Source organism: Pelobates fuscus, chromosome 7 (genome assembly GCF_036172605.1).
Source record: "Pelobates fuscus isolate aPelFus1 chromosome 7, aPelFus1.pri, whole genome shotgun sequence".
Taxonomy (NCBI): Eukaryota; Metazoa; Chordata; class Amphibia; order Anura; family Pelobatidae; genus Pelobates; species Pelobates fuscus.
In genome coordinates, this window is record NC_086323.1 from 183,374,916 (window position 1) to 183,399,255 (window position 24,340).

The window sequence follows — 24,340 nt, forward strand, 5'->3', positions numbered from 1 at the left end:
TGGATTCAAAATTAGATGAAGTAATCATATCCATAGGGTCACTAAACGTAAACAAAAATGGCGTTATGAATAGGTTCTCTGGACAGTCTATATAGCCAAATATAGTACTTACCAGGAAGACAATTACACTCATAGGCATATTCACTTGTTTGACGGCAGGTACCACCATTCATACAAGGTGAAGGAGAGCATGGAATAAACAAACTTTCACAGTGTTGCCCAGTGTAACCCTGCTGGCAATGACATCTATAGGAACCTGGCAAGTTCTCACATGTTCCTTCGTGTTTACAAAGTCCAAATGCAGTGCATTCATTCACATCTATTTCACACTTGGGGCCAGTGTATCCATCTTGACAAGTGCAGGAATATTGATTCTCTTTAGGGATACATGTACTTTCATTTGCACATGGCTGCAAGGCACAACCATCTATCCATTTGCAGTTATCTCCTGCCAAAAGGGAAACAAAAATAAAACTTTAAAGTAGGTGTATAAGAAATTATAGCACTAGCTGTACCCTTTCAATGGAAATAGTTTTTTCCTTTTTAGTTAATCTGAATAATAGTCATACTAATATGTAGATATCATACATAACTCTTAATTAGGAAAGAAAATAGAACACACCATTCCTTTACTATTCAGAAAACAAAAAGGATTGATAAGGTTGATTATTCTTTAACCCCCTCCACAGGTTTTGTGCAATCTGTTATCTCTACTGGCAAATAATGATTTGCATGTTACAACTTTGGAGATGCCTGATGTGGCAAGTCTCCTTATTACTTTGTTTTGTGAATGTGTTTTTGCGGATTTAAATAAGTGGTTATTGCAGGTTTCATAATCTTGTGTTATGGCTTATGGTCCCTCTAAATCTTTCTGTATAGAACTGGTGTCGTTGACAGAGGGGTCTTAAAGGGTTACTCCAACTAGAAAAATAGTGTTTTAAGAAAACACTGGTTTTGGTTGGAGTAAACCCTACTAGCAGTGCCCTACTAGCAGTGGCCAGAAGGGATATACTTTGCTCACCACATGCATCAATAGACTGACTGACTGGGCAAACACGATACATTTACAGTAATAAGGGATGGGTGGATGGCAGCAGCAAACATAAGCTGAAGCTACTGATATGGAGACAAGTATGGCAAGGGGTAATGGGGAGGCCCGGGAGCCACCTGAAGGGGCACACCATAAACTTGGCACAAGTTCTAGAGTCAAGGTTAACCCAGGGGAAACTTATTTTTGGTTAGTAACCGTGTTTAAAAAAAACAAAAACATTTGTACAGTCCTTATGACTTGTGAGTACTGTTTGTAATCATTCTTAAATATATAACAATAGTATGGCTATTCACTAAAGTGATAATTGTCTTAAACAAAAATAGCAGTATTTGAACATAGGTAACTTGGAGAAATTTTCCAGTTCAGCTATATTTAGTTTGAAATTAATTTTGAAATCCTAACAATTCTCACTTTAGCAAATGACCTTTAAAGTCAAATATCAAGATTTGGTGCAGCAGGCTAAATATGGGGTTCATGTTCCACAGTTCCAGATTATTTATCTGATGTTTCAACTTTCTTTAAAATTTCACTATTAAACATGCCCGCATTATTGTGTTAAAGCTCTATGCGAACATTTCACCCAATTTCGGTAACAAATGATCAATGGTAACCTAGTTGCAGCATTGCATTATGATCCCATCTACAATGCTCTCTAATTTTCTTATAAGGAATATTATTCTGGCCTATAGGATATGATTTGACTAGACACCAAATTGAATTCAGTGGACTTAAAATTGTAGTCATTTATGTTTTTAGTTCAGCTATTTTGTACTTTCAGAAAAATGATTGTACCTCTCCATCCAAATGGGCAGATGCATTGATATTTTTCCAAGCTAAGCTGCTGACAGGTCCCTCCATTTAAACATGGCTGGGAAAAAGAGCAGATATTTGCACCGTGTTTGCAGTATTCTCCAAAAAATCCTGGGGCACAAACACAAATGGCTTTAGAAAGGTCTTTACTGACTTTGCAAGTTCCTCCATTTTCACATGTATTAGATTTGCATGGATTTTCTATTTGGCAAAATTCTCCCAAGTAGGTTTCTGGACATCTAAAAACACAAGGAAAAAAAAAAGCATGATATTAATTTTTAAATTGCAAAATGTATATCTACTTATTTAGTACCATAAGAAAATTCAAAAACGTTAAATGTTAGGGGGGAGGAGTTGGGGAGAGATAAGCTGTTACATTGAAAAGTTTCTGATAGATCAGTGATTTAAAAAAAACTTGTGTAAATAATTTTTTTTCCATAAAAAAAAAAAAAAAATCTAGGGCAGCAAGGAAGAGGGGCCATCTGCTTAATTAGATGTGCCACTTCGCATAATATGCCACATCTCAATACTGGCTGTGCAGAGTGGTAGATTGGCATATTGGTAAGAATAAATTAAGTCCATACTGCCATATGATTTATTCGTTCTGAATAATTATATATATGATCCATATGAGGTTGATACAACTTTTATATATAGTTGGAAACACTGATAAAACTTTGTGTATATTAGAAAACACTGAACTTATGTAACTGAGAGTTGTATCAATTTGTCGTAGTTGGGGTATGCACAGAGTTAGTTGGAGCGCTCACACACTTTTACCTTTTGTTTCTCTGGTAGGACATGAAACCCTTTTGATCACAGAGCATTACATTGTCTGTATCAATTGATACTTTTATGAAAATAATTCTCTGGAATACGGTTGTTAGGAAAGATAGCACAGGGTTAATGTGTGCCTGTCTTTATTTGAGACAGTAATGTCTTGTCACTATAAAAATAATATGTATTGTAATGAATGGTTACAATAAATGTCAAATACCAGGTCCTTGTCAGGGTACCTGAAGTCTCTACCTCGGAGGAGGTTAGACTTTCTGGCAGCCGTCCTCTCAGGGGAGCTGATTCACCCAATCCTCACAGCTCTCATAGCCGTTTACACGCCGGCCGCGATAGCCCCGCTTCCTTTTATGACGCGGCGCTCAGGAGCCGACGTCATGACGGCAATCACGTCCCGACCTGTCAATCTAGTTCCGAACAACGAATCAGGGCTCGGCAGGGGCGGAGTCATCAATCAAAGAACCAAGGTATAAAATAGGGATGTGTGTAATGGTTCATTGCCCTGTCGTGGTTCTAGCTTGTCTGGTCACTCAGTGCTCTTATTACTGTTTGTCTTTTTGGTTCTGACTCGGCTTGTATTTTCGTTCCTGCTTATCTCTCGTTCCCTCGACCTCGGCTTGTCTCTGACCATTCTTTGCTTTCTCCTTACGTTAGTCCGGCCATTCTAAGGTCCGGTATACGTACCTAGCTCCTGTTTGTATTCTGCGTGTTGGATCCCTGTCCCGATCCTGACAGTCCTTGAGCAAATCATTTGTGTTTTTGTTATTAAATATTTTTAACCTAATACTGTCTTTGGCCTGTAGTATCCGGATAAAGAAACCCAAAGAGACCGATTTAAATTTTATTTTTAATAACACACATATTTGCCTTTCTGAATCTGATTTTTGGTAGCTAACCAAGATGGCCACTTACAAATTAGCAGTTTGGTGGTGGCAGCTTTTGATAGTAGGGTTAAAAATAGGTGGTTTTAAGGGTATTTGTTATCATTATTTTTGGTCTATGGTAGACAAAGTAATTTATATTTTTTGCATTTATAATACAATTTATTATGCATGATGAAGAGATTGAAAACATCTTAGACAACCATTGGGTATTTTAAAGTAATATGAATTGCTGTAAAAAAGAATATGTTGTGAAGATTACATATTAAAATATTGCAACATATATTTAATAATATATTAAATAACAGAAAAAAAGCATAGTGTGTCAAATCATTGTAATTTGTTCCCTTCTTTTAATTGGAAAAACTTTAAAGCAATAAGAATAGACTGGATAAACAAGAAGAGGATTAATAGCTTATACGACCTTACTAAAACAGATGTCTCATCAACTTGTACCAAAACAAATGTGTATAATATAGATATTGATCAGTCATTACAGGTTTAATTTAATTCTAATACTTGTTCCAGAATTTTAGGTCTTCTTATAGATGCGATCTTATTAATGGCCAATGGTCTAAGATATATATATATATAAAGCCTTGCCCCGCCCTGCAATTAGGCTAAGAACACTCTGATTGGTGGGTTTAAGCCAATCAGAGTGCTCTTTGTCATTTTACAAGCGTGGGAAAGTTCTTTGGAATTTTCCCACGCTTGTAAAATGACACAGAGCACTGTGATTGGATGGATTTCAAGCCATCCAATCACAGTGCTCTGTGTCATTCTACAAGCGTGGGAAAGTTCTTTGGAATTTTCCCACGCTTGTAAAATGACCCAGAGCACTGTGATTGGATGGCTTGAAATCCATCCAATCACAGTGCTCTGTGTCATTTTACAAGCGTGGGAAAATTCCAAATAACTTTCCCACGCTTGTAAAATGACAAAGAGCACTCTGATTGGCTTAAACCCACCAATCAGAGTGTTCTTAGCCTAATTGCGCCCTGCGGAGCTCAGTCTGCTCGGAGCCCTCCATGGGTGAAGATGGATTATTTTTTTGCGCTCTGGTTTTTTCTTTTTCGTCGTTTTTTTTTGCGCTCGGGTTTTTTATTTTATTTTTAGTTCGACGGGTATGATGGTTTTTTATTTGGCCTTTTTTGGGGCTGAAAAATGAAGATTTTAGAAAAAAGAAGACGTCGAATGGTAAGTTTAATTTTACTTTACAGGTTAGCAATTTTATTCCCCCCTCACTATTTTTTAGGGTAAGGGGGGTAGGTAGGGGCATTTTATTTGGGTGGGGGTCGGGGGGGAGGACAGTAGCCCCCCCTTATTACCATTATGGCCCCCCACCCGCCGCCCAGGGGTGCGGGCCTGGGGGGAGGACAGTAGGTCCCCCCCCCTCATTCCCATTATGGCCCCCACCCGCCGCCCAGGGGTGGGGGCCGGCGGGGGAGGACAGTAGGTCCCCCCCCTTATTACCCTTTTTTTTTTACAGTGAACAGCCACAGGCTGCTCACTGTTTAGTGGACATGCCCCTACTCGCGGTATAGCGAGTAGGGGCATTGGGGAGATTTGAATCTCCCTTATGCTATTATGGGGGTCATATTGACCCCCATAGAGTGAGGGGGGGGACCTGGGGGGCTTAGGAAGTGGTGGGGAGCACTGCTCCCTGCCGCTTCTATAGTTACATATTACAAGGAGGGAGCTGAACGCCGGTAGCTCCCTCCTTGTAATAAACTGAACGAACAAACGAACACTGATACTCAGTGTTAGTTTGTTCGTTTGATTTTTTCTATTCATTCATTCGTCTGTCTGATGAATGAATGAATAGGTGAAATTCCCGTTCGCATGTCCAGGTGTTTCACTGGGCATGTGCGGGAATCTCACAGTCTGTGTAGTGTGGGTAGATGACGTGTCCCACAGGGACTTCACCTACCCACACAAAGATGGCGGCGCCCTGAATATAGATCGGGGCAGAAGATAAAGAATAAAACATAGGTAATATGGGGGGCTTAGGGGCATTTGGGGGTGACTAGGGGGTCGATTGGATGTAGTGGAGGCGGGAGGGGGGTTAAAAAAAAAACGGGATTCGGCATGACAGTGCCGCTTTAAGCCAATGTTCCAAGAACACAATTTTTCATATAAACCAATTGATTTCAATTTTTCTAGTAACCTTTTGTGTGGAACTGTATTAAATACCTTAGCAAATTCCAAGCAGATTACATCTACTGGAACACCCTGATCTATATTTCTATTAACTTCTTCATAGAATGAAGGGACACTGTAGGCACCCAGACCACTTCAGCTCATTGAAGTGATCTGGGTGCTGTGTCCTTTTTGCTGCAATGTAAAACGTTGCAGTTCCAGAGAACTTTGCATTGTTTACATTGCAGCTCTAAGTCTGCCCTCAGTGGCTCTCTACCAGACAGCCACTAGAAGGCTTCTGGAATCCAAACAGACTTTTGGTTCGTTATCTGATGCTGGACATCCTCACGCTCTGCATGAGGACCTCCAGCGTCAGATTTCTCCCCATAGGAAAGCATTGATTAATGCTTTCCTATTAGGAAATCCTAATGCAAGCGCCATTGCCGCGCATGTGAATTAGGTCGACACCGGTGGGGGAGTATCATGGGCGGAACCTGACCCCGTGCCAAGGGACATCCGCGCTGGATTCAGGTAAGTGACTGAAGGGGTTTTAACACCTTCATCGCCATGGGAGGGTGGAGCGTGAGGGAGGGGGGCACTGTAGGGACCTATAGTGTCAAGAAAACGGCTTTGTTTTCCTGGCACTACAGGATACCTTTAGTATGGCATCATCTGTCTTTCTTAAAACCATGTTGATTCCTGCTAATGATATTTGAATGAAAATACATTTTTGAATATTATCCCTTACATTTGACTGTCCCTTGTAATAAGCCACATTGATTTTAATTTGCTTCTTTTATATTTGTTTCTCAATGGTACGCATTGAGAAATGTACTTTTGTACAAAATGTATCCTCTGTGCTTTTGCCAGTAAATAGACCCTACCTGTCAATTAGTTGTAAAGATACCCTTATCCTATTGAATTTAGCCTTTTTGTACAGCCCATATATTTTTTTTTATTTTATTTTTTTAGTCAATCTCTAATTATAACATATTATGGTCAGTATTTCCCAAGTGCTCCCTAACTTGACTGTTTGAAAATAAGTCAACATTATTAGTTATGACCAGATCCAGACAAGCATCTCTTCTAGTTGGCACTTCTACTAACTGAGACGACAAGATGAGTGTGATGAGTGTGTGAAGAAGCTCAGAAATACATATGAACTTAAATGAGCGTGTGACCTCTGCGGAAGAGGAAGCTCAGTAACACATATCAATTTAAGGAGTGTGTGACTCTGTGAAAGAGGAAGTTAAGTGACAAAAATGAATTTGGAATAGTGTGTACTCTGTAGAGGAGGAAGATCAATAGCCCAATTAGATGAGTGCATGACCTCTATAAGAATGAGCTCAGGAACAAAACCAACTCAGTTGACTTCTGGGGGAGGAGTCATCTTGAGCGGACGTATAGCTAGGAGGTTTGCAAAGTACGGGCAGTACAGCGATATAGTACAATCACCACGAGCCCTCACAAACTCCCAATGCACCACATTGGTGTTGGCAGTGCACATCAACTCTGCCAGACCATTGCTGGAACATGCTGGCAGTGAAGAAAGCACTCCTGTAGTGCCCAGACCGGGACAGACTCAGTCAAATTTGTAATTAACGTACAAAGAATAGTTAGTAACAAACCGAGGTTTGGCTAGACAAAACACAAAGGTCAAGGATACCAGAAATACGGATAGAAGGGAGAGTGAGCCGCTGAAAATATGGTCTGTGACTTGAAACTATCAGGGGTCAGACCCTACCATCAGCCTGCTGCCTACTTGTGCTGGCTCCTCTGTCCTTTTTCCGTCATTCTGGAGTAGTAAATGGCAGAGTTTGAGGCTTCCCTTCCTTCCCCTCCACGTGGGCAAGATCAACATCAAATACATACCAGGGTCTTTAAATATTGTCTAAAACAAAGAGATTAAGCCAATTATCTAAAGTTGGGGACAAGCGGAACAGACCTTTATCACTGCTTTCGCCACAGTTGGCGCCACCGCATGACCGCACGGGATTGGTGTGGCCACATAGAAAGGGGGAGGTGGAACTTATCTGCACCCGATCAGCACACCACCCGTCTTGCTGCTGCTGCAGCACCTAACCAGTCCATCAACAACAGGGACGTTGGCTGTGACGTTTTATAGCTCTGTCCCCTACCTCGTCAGAGTGGACGTAAATGTGTGTGCTTCATCACTTTTTCAACACGCATGTACGTTTTGGAGTATATGGGTCCTCCGAACCAATTAAAAATGTTTTAGGGTTATTTAAACCCCAAAGTGTCTCTCCTCAGTGTCCAGTCGTGGTTTCCTCTTGTATTCTTGCTATTGTATTTTGGTATTTTAATCTTGGCTTGCTTCTACTATGCGTATTTCTGGTGTCCTTGATCTTTGGCTTTTGTCTATCCATTTATGCTCCTGTCTGTGTCCCTGATCTCGGTTTGTCACTGACTATCCTATGTACGTTAATTCCGGCCATTCAATGGCCCGGTAATACGTTTATCTTAGTTTGTATGTTGGCCCACTGTATTGTCCTGACAGCTGTGTAGAGAAAAAATTAATTCTAGAGACACCATATATGTGTTTGTATTCGGGGCCATTTCAGTATAGTATGAAATAGCTAGTGAGTATACTTATCATAATAATTAAAAGTCGGAAGAGGTGTGCCGAAACCGACGTGTGGTAGGCCTGTAAAGGAATACCCATATAGTGTTATCGAAGATATTTATTAACGAAATACAAGACATGGACTTAGCATATTTATGATGACATTTTCACAAAAGCATGTCTTAATTCTTGTGTTGGCTGTGGTATGTAAACAGCGTAAGCGGATGACTTCCAGCGGCTGAAGGTTTTTATGATGTGAACCGGGATAGCTAGGCCTGAGGCCGTGGAGGCTGCCCCTATCCGGAATGAATGCCCAGAATAGTTTGCGTCATTTAAGCAGAGTCTGGTCAATAGTAAGCTAGTAAGCGAATATACATCACAAATTTGGCGGTAGCGAGTGCTGTGCTGTGCAGTGAAAGGAGAGGGAGTGAGGTTCGTGTAGGTGATGACTGTATATAGTTGTTAATAACTTTCACCGGGCACCATGCGTTGCTGGTGGGGTAGTATTGAATAAGAACCTCGTGCCCCATCTGGCTGGTCTTAGTTGAAGGTAAGCTTAATATGGAGTGGTCCTGCTTTTTGTACAAGTTAGAATACCGGAGGCAATGCTTGGACTTGTGTTGCCTAGTAATGGTAAATTCTCTGGGTCGCAAGAAACCGTAAAAAGCCAAGTATATGGCAGTTTTTAGAGTGGTGTTAGTAAGGGGTTCAAACGGTGTGGTATCTAGTAGGTTTGACAAACGTTTAACCCCTTAAGGACCAAACTTCTGGAATAAAATGGAATCATGACGTGTCACACACGTCATGTGTCCTTAAGGGGTTAAACAGTTGAATGTCTATAGGCCACCTACGTTGTGGTGTAGGTCCTTGCGATTTGAGCATACCCCTAAGGAGGGTTTTAATGGGGTAGTGGGTGAGAAACCCTTGGTTGTTAGGATGTTCTGTGAACATATGATGTTGGATACCCGTGAGGTATAGTTTAGTGGTATTATGCAACATTTTTAACTTAACCCTTTAAGGATTGAGCCAAATGTACACGTTGTGAACATTGTATTGTGTTACATTTGAAATTGAAATTCGCCAGATTGGTTACGATGCCTTTGAGACTGTATAGTAGCCCAGGAATTAAATTTACACCCATAATGGAATAACATTTGCAATAGTAGACAACCCAAGGTATTGCAAATGGGGTATGTCCAGTCTTTTTTAGTAGCCATTTGGTCACAAACACTGGCCAAAGTTAGCGTTAGTATTTGTTTGTGTGTGAAAAAAGCAAAAAACGCCAATTTTGGCCAGTGTTTGTGACTAAGTGGCTACTAAAAAAGAGGTAAGTTGCATGTCACAGAACTCATTTCTGTTAACCATAAAAACAATAAAATGTGCTAAGAATTGTAGAGCGAAAAGAAAGGAAAACACATATAGAAAATAATTGATGTATTGCCTGGCAATCAATGATATGTAAACTGAGTTTATAATTGTTTAACATATAATAATGTAATTTTTTTATAAAATGATAACTCCTTTCGTACAACACAAATATACATAGCCAACCACAGCATAGAAATTGGATACAATTTCAGAAAATAATTAGCCTTGGTGTAGAACATAAAAAGTTCTCACCGTGGCAGACAGACGGCCAGACATGGTCATTACTGGAGTTCCCAACAGGGGACTTGAACCGGGGAACTTCCTAGTCCTGGTCCAGCTTTCTACCTCTGAGCCACAGCAGCTTTATACAGTGACAAGTGTTTCCGGTCCTGTTCATCCTGGCATGTCTACAACACTGGGGGCTGCACCTTGACTTGGCTGTGCTTCACCAGACCCTGATTAGACATCAGCAGGGTATTTAAACTCAGCCTCGCCCTGTGCTCAGTGTCAAGTCTTTGATCCTGTTGTGTGTTTCGCACCAGTGTTCCTGTTGTTTGATCTGCTTCCTATTATTGACCCCAGCTTTTGACTACGTTTACTCTGACCTCTGGCATCCCTTGACTTCGGCTACTCCTCGTTGTTCCTGTCCTCTGGCATCCTTTGACCTCTGTTATCCCTCGACAATCCTGCTGGTTCAGTCCTTGCCTGTCCTTCGACTTGGTACTTCATCCTGCAGAGCCCCTGTGCACAGACCCACAGGCCAGTTTAATTCTTACCTGACCACCTTGGCCTGTGGCTATCTGCCAGGGTGAGCAACATATCTGCGCTACAGACTCCGAACTCAGGTAAGACCCTGACACCTGCTAGACTATGGTGACTATTAGTATAAGACTTAGAATGGTATACAACATATACTATCAATGTACAACAGCAAAAAAGATTATCCTGCAACATTTAACACACCTCCATATTAACTTATCTATTAAAATGAAATGCTCCTAATTTAAAATGCTGATAGCATTAAATTGTGGTGCCTGGTGAATGACTCTACCTTCCATGGAACCTCCCTTAACAGTTAAGAGTAAAGAGTGTAGCCAAAATACCAAACTGGATGAGCACCTGACCTCTGTGAAAGAGGGAGTTCACGAACGGATACCATGCTGAAGAGTGTGTGACCTTCATCAGTAGCCACATACAATACTAATAAGCACGTGACCCCTGAAGTAGAGTATAGACATGTGCAATTCGTTTCGGTCCGAATTTGAATTCGGATGAATTTCGGGTACTTCCGAATGTCCGAACAGCCGAAGTGCCGAAGTTCCGAAAATACCGAAGTGCCGAATTCCCGAATTTCGGAATGCCGAACCGAACCGAAATTTTTTCCCATGCACATGCCTAGTAGAGTAAGCTCCATGGCTGAAACCAAACTGATGATCACGTGTCCACTGTGTCTGATGAAACTCAGAAACAGAAGCTAATGGAAAGTAAGGTTCATTGGTGTGAGACTCCAGGCAGTTTGTACGCTGTCAGGACTCTTCACTCTTGTGCCTGGGCTGCAATAGAGAGCAGGGATAATTTTTATGCTTTATCACTATTTCCTTCTAGCAGCAGGTGGCATCAAACTGAACTGAATAATCTGCTAGGACTACCAGTACCATGTCCTTTTCCGCACTTCTAACAGAGCAAGTAGATAGAGAAAGACTACAGTTGGGGAATGGACAGACAGGGGTATTATATGGAAAAAGGTACAGTATGTTGTGGGGAAATATGAAGAAAGTTGAAAAGGTGTGAAGAAGAATATGAAGAAAGTTGAAGGTGGGGCAAGAATATAACAGGATAGAAGGTGGGGAGGATACAGAGGAAGGTGAAAATTGAGGGCAGATTATGAGAAAAGGGACAGAAGGTAGAGTGGGAGAATGTGAAAAAAATTGAATGTGTCTGGGGGGATATTAGAAAAGGGACACAAGGTGTGGAGGGATAATATAGAGAACATTAAAGGTGTGTAAAGGGGATATGAGAAAAGGGGCAAAAGTTGGGGGGATATGAAGAAAGTGGAAGGTGTGTATATGTGAGAGGGAATATGCGAAAGGGGACAGAATGTAGGGAGAATATAGAAAAAAAGGTGAAGATTTGAGTGCAGAATATGATTAAAAGGAACAAAAGGATTGGAGGAAATCATTGTGGGGGGGAGAATATGGAGAAAGCTGAATATGAGCAGAGGGACAGAAGTTGGTGGTAAAATATGCACAGAAGGACAGAAAGAATGGAAATTCTTTAGAGAAGCTAGGGGAGTGTGGATATAGTGGGGGGGTTACGTAAATGATAATGTGATGAGAGTATTTTTGCTGTAGAACTGTTACGTTCAAATAGAGTAAATATTACATTAATGGACTCTGCAGAAAGGAAAACACATACAGGGTCTTCACCGAACTCTGATTTGTAGTAAATTGAAAACAAATTTGCAAAATTATGGCTAAAATATTGAAGCTGCGGCTGTAGCACAGCTGAAGAATTTCCACACACTAATTTTTAACATTCAGTGCCTCTCCCGCAATTGCGTTTTGCATTTGTCTCTGCCCCAAAAGTGATTTCTAATGGTCACCTAAATCACAAATTGACTTTACACTTTTTTTTTACCTTCTCCTTTCAAACCAGTGGAACAAACCTGTCAGATTTGATGGGGAACAGACAGATGGGGAACAGGCATGTAGCTGGGTGACAGTGGGGCGAAGAAGCAGGTGGGGAGGGAAGAGGAAAGGGCTAACTATTAGCTCTTTCTATCTACAGTGAGAGGGCCAGTCCATTTCATGAAACATCAGATCTTTTTATTATACCATTTAGACATAGAATCAGAGAGGCAGCATTAATTTATATCATTAGACAATGGGTGATTTCAGCTATATCTAAAGCATACTTGGGCAGTTTCAACACCCTGGACTTTTGTGGCTAATGCTTCACTGGAAAGCATTGATAAGGATGGCATTTAGAGAAAAAATGTGAAAACTGAATCTGGAGAACACTCATATATAATGGGTGTAGACCAAATTTGCCTTCAGGTATATATACCTCAGAATAATAAAAGTCACATGTACAGGGGAGGGAGAGGGGAAGACTAGGGTAAACCTTTATTGAAAAAGCAAACAAATACGATTTAAGTTAAAAAAGGCCACAGAAGATGGCCACAGAAGTGCCAATACACACTAGGATCCACACGGTGGGCAAAAAAGGTATCGTAGAGTAGACTTTAATAAGGAGCCAAAAGCTCCAACGTATAAGTATCTGAGTAGAAGTCTAATAAAGGGGATACCAAGACGGGGCAGGAGAGGAAAGGCAAACAATGTTCATATAAGTGCTATGGACCCCTAGGTCCGAGATATTAACACAAAAACTGTGTATATAGCACTATATACATGAGTCCTAGGGAGTAGAAGGGCTGTGGTTGCTGCCAGGGGCAGGTGTTATAGAGAGTGGGGTACACAGGAGCGAGGGGAATGCTCCAACAAAAGGAGACACAGACTTGCTGCTACACAGCGCAGCTAGTATCCACACCTTAACCACATACCACACAAACGTCTCAAAACTTGCCCTGGGCTAGCTGTCTAGCTCACATCTGTGAGTGTCAGAGCTAACTGCTACTTCAAGGCAGCCTCAAGATGTCCCTAGCTCCCCAGACAATACAACATGCAAAAATATATCAAAAATCTCTCCCACCCCTTAGTAGGTAAACCACGTAACGGAGATTCCAAATATTCAAAGTGTTAACCCATCCCAATAGGAAACTTAGTGGTATAGATAAAAATATTCGACTCAATCTTAGGAATTAGCGTCGGCTCAAATCGTTCCAAGTTGAGAGTACAAAGTCTAGAAGTGAGCATCGGCTCAAAATGAACGCTCAACGCGCGTTTCGGCGTATCTACACGCCTTTGTCAAGAGCTGAAAAGTCAGTGGGCTCGTTGCCGGTTTTTGAAGGGGAGGAAATGCTCCCATTGGCTGAGAACCGCCAATCACATTGCAAGGGGCGTTCCCAAAATGCCCCACGTGGGTTCTCCTGCAAGTGCCCTCCCAGTGTCGGAACACCGCCAAACAGAGTGTAGGGGGCGTTACAGAGTTATGCCACGTTTATCATGTTCCCTCCTCCCTTAGATACCAGCCACTCCGAAACGGGGGCGGGGGGAGGGGAGGGGAGACCAAGGAATCCGTTTGAGTCCAGAATTACAAATTATAAATGGGTATGCCAATGGGTCCCAGTGTTATTATTCTTTGTCCTTTGTCCCTACCTTTGTCCCTACCCCTAATTTTGATCGATTCATATGGACAAAGGATCTGCACCTTTTCGTGAGAAAACTAGCATTGCATAAGTTTCATGAACTAAATAAGGAGAAGAGAGCAAGGTCCCTGGGTCTGACTAGCAGCGACATTGACTGCCTTAACAATTTGGTATCTCTACTCGATGAAAACGAAACTGGACCTTCCCCGAAACATACTAATCTCAAACCTAAGAGCCGTTTCACTCCAAACTTCTCTGCTTTCAGGAACATTGACTTGTTCCTGGAGGCTGTGAAAAATGAGATTGAGTGCATTGAAACTAAAAATCTTAGTATTTACCCGAACGAGAACCTATCCCACCAAGAACAAAACGCTTTAAAAGAACTAAAGGATAATGATTCCATTGTAATCAAACAAGCTGACAAGGGGGGAAACGTGGTTATAATGGACACATCTAAATATGAGAAAATGGTCCAGGATGTTCTAGGCAATAGAGATACATACACTGTACTACAGTCGGATCCCACCAACACCTTTCTTGGAAGGTACAAGTTGATTTTGGATGAGGGACGCAGTAGAGGGTTGCTTTCCAATGAGGAATATAATTTTATCCTTAACCCTACCCCAAGGATAGCAACCTTCTACTGCCTGCCAAAGGTCCACAAATGTCTGGAGGACCCACCGGGCCGCCCCATAGTATCGATAACCTGACCCAAAATGGGAGCCTGTATATTGATCAGATCCTCAGACCATTTGTGGAACATCTCCCCTCGTACATCAGAGACACAAAACAAGCATTACATCTTTTATCGAACCTCCACATTCCGCCCACGTCCAATCTGTGTAGTCTGGACGTTGAGGCCCTGTATTCCTCCATTCCGCATCAGAGAGGAATTGAACACGTCCAGTTCTTCCTCACAAAGAGGGGGAGTGAATATCAGGCACACACTGAATTTGCTCTAAACTTATTGAGGTTCATTTTGTCGCATAATTTTTTCTTGTTCCACAAAAAGTTCTACCACCAGGTGAGAGGAACGGCAATGGGTACGGCGTGTGCGCCGTCATACGCCAACCTCCACCTTGGGTGGTGGGAGGAACAAATAAAAATCTCTGATGTACTTGCACCATTTAGGCCCAGGATCCTAGCATGGTACAGATATATCGACGACATCATATTGGTCTGGCAAGGTGACAGCTTCGAATTTGACCAATTTGTCTCTCTCCTTAATGATAATGAGGACAATCTTAAGTTTACCGCTGAATTTGGCGGGTCTTCTCTTAATTTCCTGGACCTCACAATTTCGATTTGTGAGGATGGTTGCCTTAAAACTACTTTATTTAGGAAACCATCAGCATCTAACTCCCTCCTTAAGTGGGAGAGCCATCATCCGAGAGCCCTTAAACAAGGGATCCCGACCGGACAATATCTCAGACTCCGACGAAATTGTTCGGACCTAGAAGATTTCCAATTTAAGGCTAGAGCCCTGAGAGCACAATTCAAAGAGAAGGGGTACCCAAACAAATGCTTGAAAAAGGCATATAAAAGGGCCCTTCTCACTAATAGGGAGGACCTCCTATTAGAACCATCTAACTCTAAAACCACTCCGAATAAAATCATTCGAATGATTGGTACATTCGATACTGGCTGGAATATAGTAAGAGAATCTCTCCGAAAATTCTGGCCCATCCTACTTAAAGACACCCACTTAAAATCAGTGTTGACGCCGCAGGTTACAATTACTGCTCATAGGGGGAAGAACCTACGTGACATCTTGGTTCCCAGCCATTACGTGGCCAAACAGAACCCCCAGACCACCTGGTTGAGTGGTTCGATCCCAGTTGGTACTTATAAATGTGGCAGATGTGTAGCCTGTAGACTCATTCTAAGAGACTCTAAGAGAGTCCAGGACAGCGAAGGTAAACAGTCTTTCCAAATTAAGCATTTCTTCAACTGCAACTCTATGGGGGTAGTCTATCTCCTCACTTGCAGCTGTAAACTTATGTACGTTGGTAAGACCTTCCGCCCTTTTAAGGAACGCATGAAAGAACATGCAAGATGTACAAAAAACCGTATGGAGACACCAATCTCCAGACATCTTAAAGATAAACATGGGGGTTCATCCAAAGACATACGTTTTTGTGGGCTAGAACTGGTGAAGCGAGAACAAAGACGGGGGGACTTCGACAAAATCCTGCGCCAGAAGGAATGCAGGTGGATTTTCAAACTGAAGACCCTAAACCCCAAGGGGCTTAATGAGGGTTTTTCCTTTTCTCCATTCATCTGAATAAGATGAATATCTCCCTCCTGACTACTACTTTGAGACCAAACTCTGTCTCTCCCCTATTTATTTGACTAAAGATAACCCATCCCCTCCAAATACACTAATGCCGTACCCTATAAGATCCAGGGCATCGTCTTATAACTAACTCTGTACATCAATAACCTTTTAGAATGACGACTAATTTCCTAGTTGAATCCAGTATTTGAAAAACCTAAAAAATCCGATACCTCACTATATTGAATGACATGATTTGTTAGATTCATGTCTATTTTCAGAAACACTACTCCACTGAACGATATGCTATGTCCATATCTTTCTCTATTTATCCATTATTATTCATTATTATCATTTACTATCTTTCATTTTTCTCGTTGTTTTCTTCCTTTTTTCTTCCTTTTTCCTACTTAATGTCCCCATCAGATACACCTTCTTGGATAGAGGACCCGTCAATTTAATGCAACCGTAGTGTCTTATTATAAGAATCTATGTACACATTATATATATTTTTTTGGGGGAGGAGGTGGGATCTCTCTCCTCTCACTATAGTCAGTGGGACTATGTTTGACCGGGATATATTTGGTCCCCTCCTCCCATATATGTGTTTTGGCAATATAATATGTAAGCTTCGGCTTCTATTGGTTTTTTTCTGATCATCACCATCACTAGTTTACCAAAATTATAAATAATAGCAAATATGGGAATATTACTATGTATCCGGTATCTATGGGTCTGGAACATTCACTCTATGTACATACATTTTTAAATAAAATTGCTGCACATCTGTGCAAGCTATATGAATATCTACAAAAACTTCTGGTTGCCCCAGTATATCAAACACTGCTCACTCTATAACACCATTCTATATACTATTAGATCAATGATATCAGGCATCATACTGAGCCATTTTCTCCTCACCTCCAAAGACTAAATCCACTAAGGAGTTAATTAATATATTGTCTGAGGTCTGGCTCGATTGGCACTGTTTAGGAGATTTTCGCCGATCTCCTGCTATTCATTGTCCGATTAATCCTTGATCATTACCTGTATATCGATACTTTCTTTTATGGCCCCTATGTATATCGGGCTTCACAGCTATACAAATGCGAGTTTAATTAATGTGAGCATGAATAATAACACTGGGACCCATTGGCATACCCATTTATAATTTGTAATTCTGGACTCAAACAGATTCCTTGGTCTCCCCTCCCCTCCCCTCCCCCCGCCCCCGTTTCGGAGTGGCTGGTATCTAAGGGAGGAGGGAACATGATAAACATGGCATAACTCTGTAACGCCCCCTACACTCTGTTTGGCGGTGTTCCGACACTGGGAGGGCACTTGCAAGAGAACCCACGTGGGGCATTTTGGGAACGCCCCTTGCAATGTGATTGGCGGTTCTCAGCCAATGGGAGCATTTCCTCCCCTTCAAAAACCGGCAACGAGCCCACTGACTTTTCAGCTCTTGACAAAGGCGTGTAGATACGCCGAAACGCGCGTTGAGCGTTCATTTTGAGCCGATGCTCACTTCTAGACTTTGTACTCTCAACTTGGAACGATTTGAGCCGACGCTAATTCCTAAGATTGAGTCGAATATTTTTATCTATACCACTAAGTTTCCTATTGGGATGGGTTAACACTTTGAATATTTGGAATCTCCGTTACGTGGTTTACCTACTAAGGGGTGGGAGAGATTTTTGATATATTTTTGCATGTTGTATTGTCTGGGGAGCTAGGGACATCTTGAGGCTGCCTTGAAGTAGCAGTTAGCTCTGACACTCACAGATGTGAGCTAGACAGCTAGCCCAGGGCAAGTTTTGAGACGTTTGTGTGGTATGTGGTTAAGGTGTGGATACTAGCTGCGCTGTGTAGCAGCAAGTCTGTGTCTCCTTTTGTTGGAGCATTCCCCTCGCTCCTGTGTACCCCACTCTCTATAACACCTGCCCCTGGCAGCAACCACAGCCCTTCTACTCCCTAGGACTCTCATGTATATAGTGCTATATACACAGTTTTTGTGTTAATATCTCGGACCTAGGGGTCCATAGCACTTATATGAACATTGTTTGCCTTTCCTCTCCTGCCCCGTCTTGGTATCCCCTTTATTAGACTTCTACTCAGATACTTATACGTTGGAGCTTTTGGCTCCTTATTAAAGTCTACTCTACGATACCTTTTTTGCCCACCGTGTGGATCCTAGTGTGTATTGGCACTTCTGTGGCCATCTTCTGTGGCCTTTTTTAACTTAAATCGTATTTGTTTGCTTTTTCAATAAAGGTTTACCCTAGTCTTCCCCTCTCCCTCCCCTGTACATGTGACTTTTATTATTCTGAGGTATATATACCTGAAGGCAAATTTGGTCTACACCCATTATATATGAGTGTTCTCCAGATTCAGTTTTCACATTTTTTCTCTCCTTGACATTATCTGGGGTTAAGCCCCTTATATACCTCTAGTAACCCATTTGGAGTGTGTGGGAGTTGTCTAGTCCAACTACACTCACCCCTTCCTTCCTATCTATAAGGATGGCATTTAATCATTGTTTAATAGTTTTGTACGTAACGATAAGCTGGATGTGAGAGCAGCTAATAATAATCAATTCAAACTTCAAATTCTCGAAGCAGTTCAATATGTTAAGTCCTGAGGGATCTATTTGTATTTATTTATCTTTTAAGGGACACTATATGCACCCAGACCACTTCATCTCAATGAAGCAGTCTGGGTGCCATACCCCCCATTAACCTAGTGAAGGAATATGAAATAGTTGACTTTTCTTGTTCATATGTATTTTATGCTTTTATAAGGTTTATAATCATTATTGCTGACTGAAAGGATATGAAACAGTTAAAACTCTTTTTGCTTTATATGCTTCAAAATAATGTACGACATAATTATGCTAACTGTGGCAAGACTTAAACAATAGGATCTTCCTTCTAGAGGATGTGTGACATTGCTAATTATGCTGACTGTGGCAGACTTATACAATTTAAGGTCTTCCTTCTAGAGGATGTGCGACATTGCTAAATCTCAGGATGTCTTGCCCATTCCGATTTCAGGATATTCTTCCCCAGACTTTATTCAAATGCTTATCTTTCTATTGTCAGACTAGTATGTACTATTAGCTACAAGGAACGATAAATCACTGTTTATGTAAGAAACTGTGTATAAAAGCTAGCTCTGAAATATACTAATTCGAGAAATCTTGTCAAAGCATCTTGTCCGTGTCTTATTGCTGACAATGATTCTCCATCAACGTTGATTATGGTGACCGAGGGATTGAGAACCGAGGGGAGTTGAGTCCATTACATCATTAACCCTTTCACCTAGTAGCTGTGTTCTCACTGAAGGTAATAAAAAAAAGACACTAGTGGATGTCAGACAACTCCTAGAGGCGGTTAAAGAGACCATCTGGTTGGCAAAGTGTGGTGTTTTGCAGCACATGAGGACTAACCTCTCAATGTTTTCTTATGGGAAAAGACATTAATTGGCTGACATCAACTTTGAACTTTTTTACTCATTGCATGGCACTATATAGCGTAGTGTATTCCAAATGCTATAGCTTTCCTTTATTTATATCTATTTTAATAAAAAAAATTGAATAAGCCCCTAACACACAGGCATATTTTTCAGTAAATTTTGTTACGGAAGAGAGTGCCGAGTTTGTGTGCATAATAGCTGCTAAAGAAGTTTGATTTTTCAATAAACCTGTGATAGGGGCTTATGACTTTCTGCTGACAATATTCTATTGCCATTTACTGTTCTGTTTTCTAGCATTTTCTAATTAGTTCCTCCTTCGATATTTTTAACCTAGTTTTTAGGTTACAGGGCCAATTTTTTACACTTTCCAGATGTTGGGAACGCTAAACCTGATCTCTCTATGCAAACTGCCAAATTCTTGTGAAATCCGAAAATTATGCAGCTCATTACATTTTAAATTCCGATTCAACCACAGTGAACACAAAGAAAAAGAGAGTACTGTTAAAAATCATGTGCAAATTTCCTCATAAATGTATATGTCGAGAAACCGGTTTTAATAATTTAAAAGTGATTTTAATATTTTACTATAGTATAGTACAACAGCAAATATCTCAATCAATCAGTATACTACGAAATTTGTGCAAGCCACCAACGTTGGGAATTAAGTTAGATGATTAAATAAAGGTAAAAGCTGCGCCAAACAAAATAAAATAAAATAAAATAAGATAAAATAGTCCAAATATGAGAAAACGTCCAGATAGAATAAGGTAAAAGTCAGTCTTAACTGGATATGTCTTCTTTAAGGTAAATTCCTACAGTGGTGTAATCCTTGTTCTCCTTCCTCAGGTGATCCAATGATATGAAAAGATAAAAACAGAAATCCCAAATAGTGCAATAAGTTCTTAAAGGTATAATGTATAAAAAAAAGAGAGGTGTAGCACTCACATTTGGTAGAGCTATGACCAGCTCTAGTGTAGAAAGCGTACAGCGGTACAAATCCCCGCTTATGGGATACAATGCGGTGTTACTGGAATGCAATGCAGTGTTCTTCTTGTTCTTCTGGGGTAAGTGCCACTCAGAAAAAAAAGTAAAACAGACCAATAGTGTTCTCTGTATAAAAACAGTGTAAAATAAAACAAATAAATGAAATGGTACTCACAAATATGGAGCAGGCTGACTGCTCCTTGATGACAGCGTAGGTGGAATAATCCCCAACCAAGGATTTCTTGGAGTCCAGAGGTATCAAATGCCAGGTAAAGAAAAGTATATTAAGATTCTAGGCACAACTGAAATAGTGACCAAAGAAATCTTTAATACATAAAATATAAAATTAACTATCCATAAACGCGTTTCGCCCACAATGGCTTTATCAATATGGAACAAGAAGAACACTGCATTGCATTCCAGTAACACCGCATTGTATCCCATAAGCGCGGATTTGTACCGCTGTACGCTTTCTACACTAGAGCTGGTCATAGCTCTACCAAATGTGAGTGCTACACCTCTCCTTTTTTTTTTTTTTATACATTATACCTTTAAGAACTTATTGCACTATTTGGGATTTCTGTTTTTATCTTTTCATATCATTGGATCACCTGAGGAAGGAGAACAAGGATTACACCACTGTAGGAATTTACCTTAAAGAAGACATATCCAGTTAAGACTGACTTTTACCTTATTCTATCTGGACGTTTTCTCATATTTGGACTATTTTATCTTATTTTATTTTATTTTATTTTGTTTGGCGCAGCTTTTACCTTTATTTTATCTATCTGTGTTCTAAGGGTTTAGAGGGATTCCCTTTTTTAAGCTGCTGCCTTGTTTTTTTCTGTTTTAAAGCGCCAACCCTCTTTCATTTATTTTATTAAGTTAGATGATTGCATTATAAATCCTAGTATAGCTGATATCTAATAAATGCATTTTACCCTTTTAGTGACAACCTGTATTCTAATCAATTTTACCCTTTCAGTCATAACCTGTATTCTAATCAATTAAGTTACCACTGCTTCCATTTCCCCATTGATCGTAGTATCCATAACACTGATCTCATGCATTCAACCTTACCTCTACCGTCAATGTTATGGTATCCTTCAAACTTACCTATATATGTATTCAGATGTTTTAAGATTTAATTGTTTAGTGTACTTTCCCCTTTCCCTTACGTGTCAATTTAAAGACAGCTTGATCATGCCTCACTTTAAGGGTGGATAATTATCCACCATGGATCCATTGAGAGTAGATATCAATGTCTGTGCTATTCACTATAAGGTACTGGGGACATATATCTAAACTCTAGAAGGTTATCCCTCTTTTATACTTGTGACTTACCTGCGTATATATTTTTAGGTGGCTCATGAGTTAATTGTTTAGTGCATCTTCCCCTTACCTTTCTTGCCATTTAAAGATACAGCTTGAGTACTCTTTATTCACCATGTATTAATGGAGAGCTGATATTAATATCGGTGTCATTGAGTATAAGGAACTAGGGACATTTATCTAAATTTTAGGAGGTTACCCTTTTCTTTCAGCACTAGGAATGCTTTACATTCTCTCATAGGCGTGCGCAGCCTATTGCATTAGGGTGTGCACCCTAAAGCACAAACACACGCCGCATGTATATGTGTATATATATATATATATATATATATATATAATAAACAATACACAAGATCCAACGCACTCTCCTATCTACTAAACAGCAACTTCAATGTTGACAGATTTTATTAATTTGTAAAAGTTTTTTTTAAAAACACCTAATCTAGGCAAAAAAAATAAATAAATGGGGATTTAGTTACATTATATGATCATACATTGCATACATTGACGTTGTGGCAGGCTTATGCAATGTATGATCATATAATGTAACTAAATCCCCATTTATTTTTATTTTTTGCCTAGATTAGGTGTTTTTAAAAAAAACTTTTACAAACTAATAAAATCTGTCTACATTGAAGTTGCTGTTTAGTAGATAGGAGAGTGCGCTGGATCTTGTGTATTGTTTATTGTATAATATGGCCCCCAGCAGCACCCCATTTAAGCATGTTTAGGTGAGTGCAACCATCCCCCCATGTTTCCTATATATATATATATATATATATATATATATATATATATATATATATATATATATATATATATACACACACACACACATATATACATACACTGCTGTGTGTGTGTGTGTGTGTGTGTGTGTGTGTGTGCTGTTAGTGTGCTGTGTGAGGGTGGTGTGTGTAAGGGTGCTGCTGTGTGTGTGTATGTGTGAGGGTGCTGGTAGTGTGCTATGTGGGTGAGGGTGTGTGTGTGTGTGTGAGGGTGCTGTTTGTGTGTGAGGGTGTTTGTGTGTGTGTGTTAGGGTCCTGTTAGTGTGCTGTGTGAGGGTGCTGTGTGTGTGAGGGTGCTGTTTGTGTGATGTGTGTGGGTGTCATGTATTTCTGAGGGTGCTTTTTGTGTGTGTGTGTTTGCAAGGGTGTTGTTAGTGTGCTGTGTGTGAGGGTGTTGTGTGTTTGTAAAGGTGCTGTGTGTGTTTGTGAGGGTGCGGTTAGTGTACTGTGTGTGTGAGGGTGCTGTATGTGTACTGTATGTGTGTGGGTGCTGTTTGGGTGCTGTGTGTGAGGGTGCTGTGTGTGTGCTGTTTGTGTGAGAGTGCTGTATGTCTGTAGGTGTTTTTTTGTGTGTGGGTGCTGTATGTGTGTGTGTGTGTGCTGTATGTTTGGACAGATTGTGGAGGTGGGGGCAGATTAGTAAATATCCCCGATCCCTTCTTACCTTATGTAGGGAGGGGGGATCCTTGCTGCCATGTGCCATCCCTGGTGGTCCAGTGGAGAGTGAACTCTAGCCTGCGGGGCTAGAATTAACTCCCGTGAGATCTGAGCGTTGCCGCGGCAACGCTCAGATCTCGCCAGAGGAACCTGGCGGAGCTGCTGTCTAGAGCTCCCCGGGTCCTCTCCTGCCTCCCTTCATGCTGCTGTGATCTCCCCGCCGGCCCATGGAGGCTTAGAGCAGAGCCGACACTCAGCGCCGGTTCTGCGTGAGCCGAAAGGGGAGAATAAAGTCCTGGGGAATAAAGTGTGGGAACCAAGATTCCCACCCCCCAAAAAAAAAATATACACTCCAGTGTGTGTATGTGTATATATATATATATATATATATATATATATATATATATATATATATACACACACTGACACGCATACTCAAACACACACACATACACTCACAGACACACACACACTCATACATTCATAGACACACACATTCACAGACACACATATTCACATACACTGACACACATACACATTCACAGACACACATGCACACATACACACACACACATTCACAGACACACACCCATTCACAGACACACACCCATTCACAGACACACACACATTCACAGACACACACACATTCACATACACACACACACACACACACACACACACACACAAACACACACACACACAGTCACAGACACACACAAATTATTATTTTTTTAATTAAAAAAATGTCCACCCAGCCTCCCTACCTGGAGTGCTGGCGTGGACTTGTCCCTGGGGTCCAGTGGGTCGGGCGGCTCTCTCAATATCAGCCGCGGCGAGGGAGCTGTGAGCTTTCTGCTCCCTCTCGCCGCGCGGGCTGTCTGCTGTAGCTGGGAGCCGGAATATGACGTCATATTCCGGCTCCCAGCATCAGCAAACAG

At 41.0% G+C, this 24,340-nt stretch overlaps 1 protein-coding gene across 1 annotated transcript in view; it reads right to left on the reverse strand.

Moving 5' to 3' along the window:
* The window catches only part of NOTCH2 (notch receptor 2), a 295,351-nt gene that overhangs the window by 186,922 nt on the left and 84,089 nt on the right, over window positions 1-24,340 (reverse strand). The window contains exons 3-4 of the mRNA XM_063426954.1: window positions 1,844-2,100; window positions 113-448 (exon numbers count right to left, since the gene is read on the reverse strand). Of these exons, the coding sequence (XP_063283024.1) occupies window positions 113-448; window positions 1,844-2,100 (593 nt within the window). The remainder of the gene's footprint in view (window positions 1-112; window positions 449-1,843; window positions 2,101-24,340) is intronic.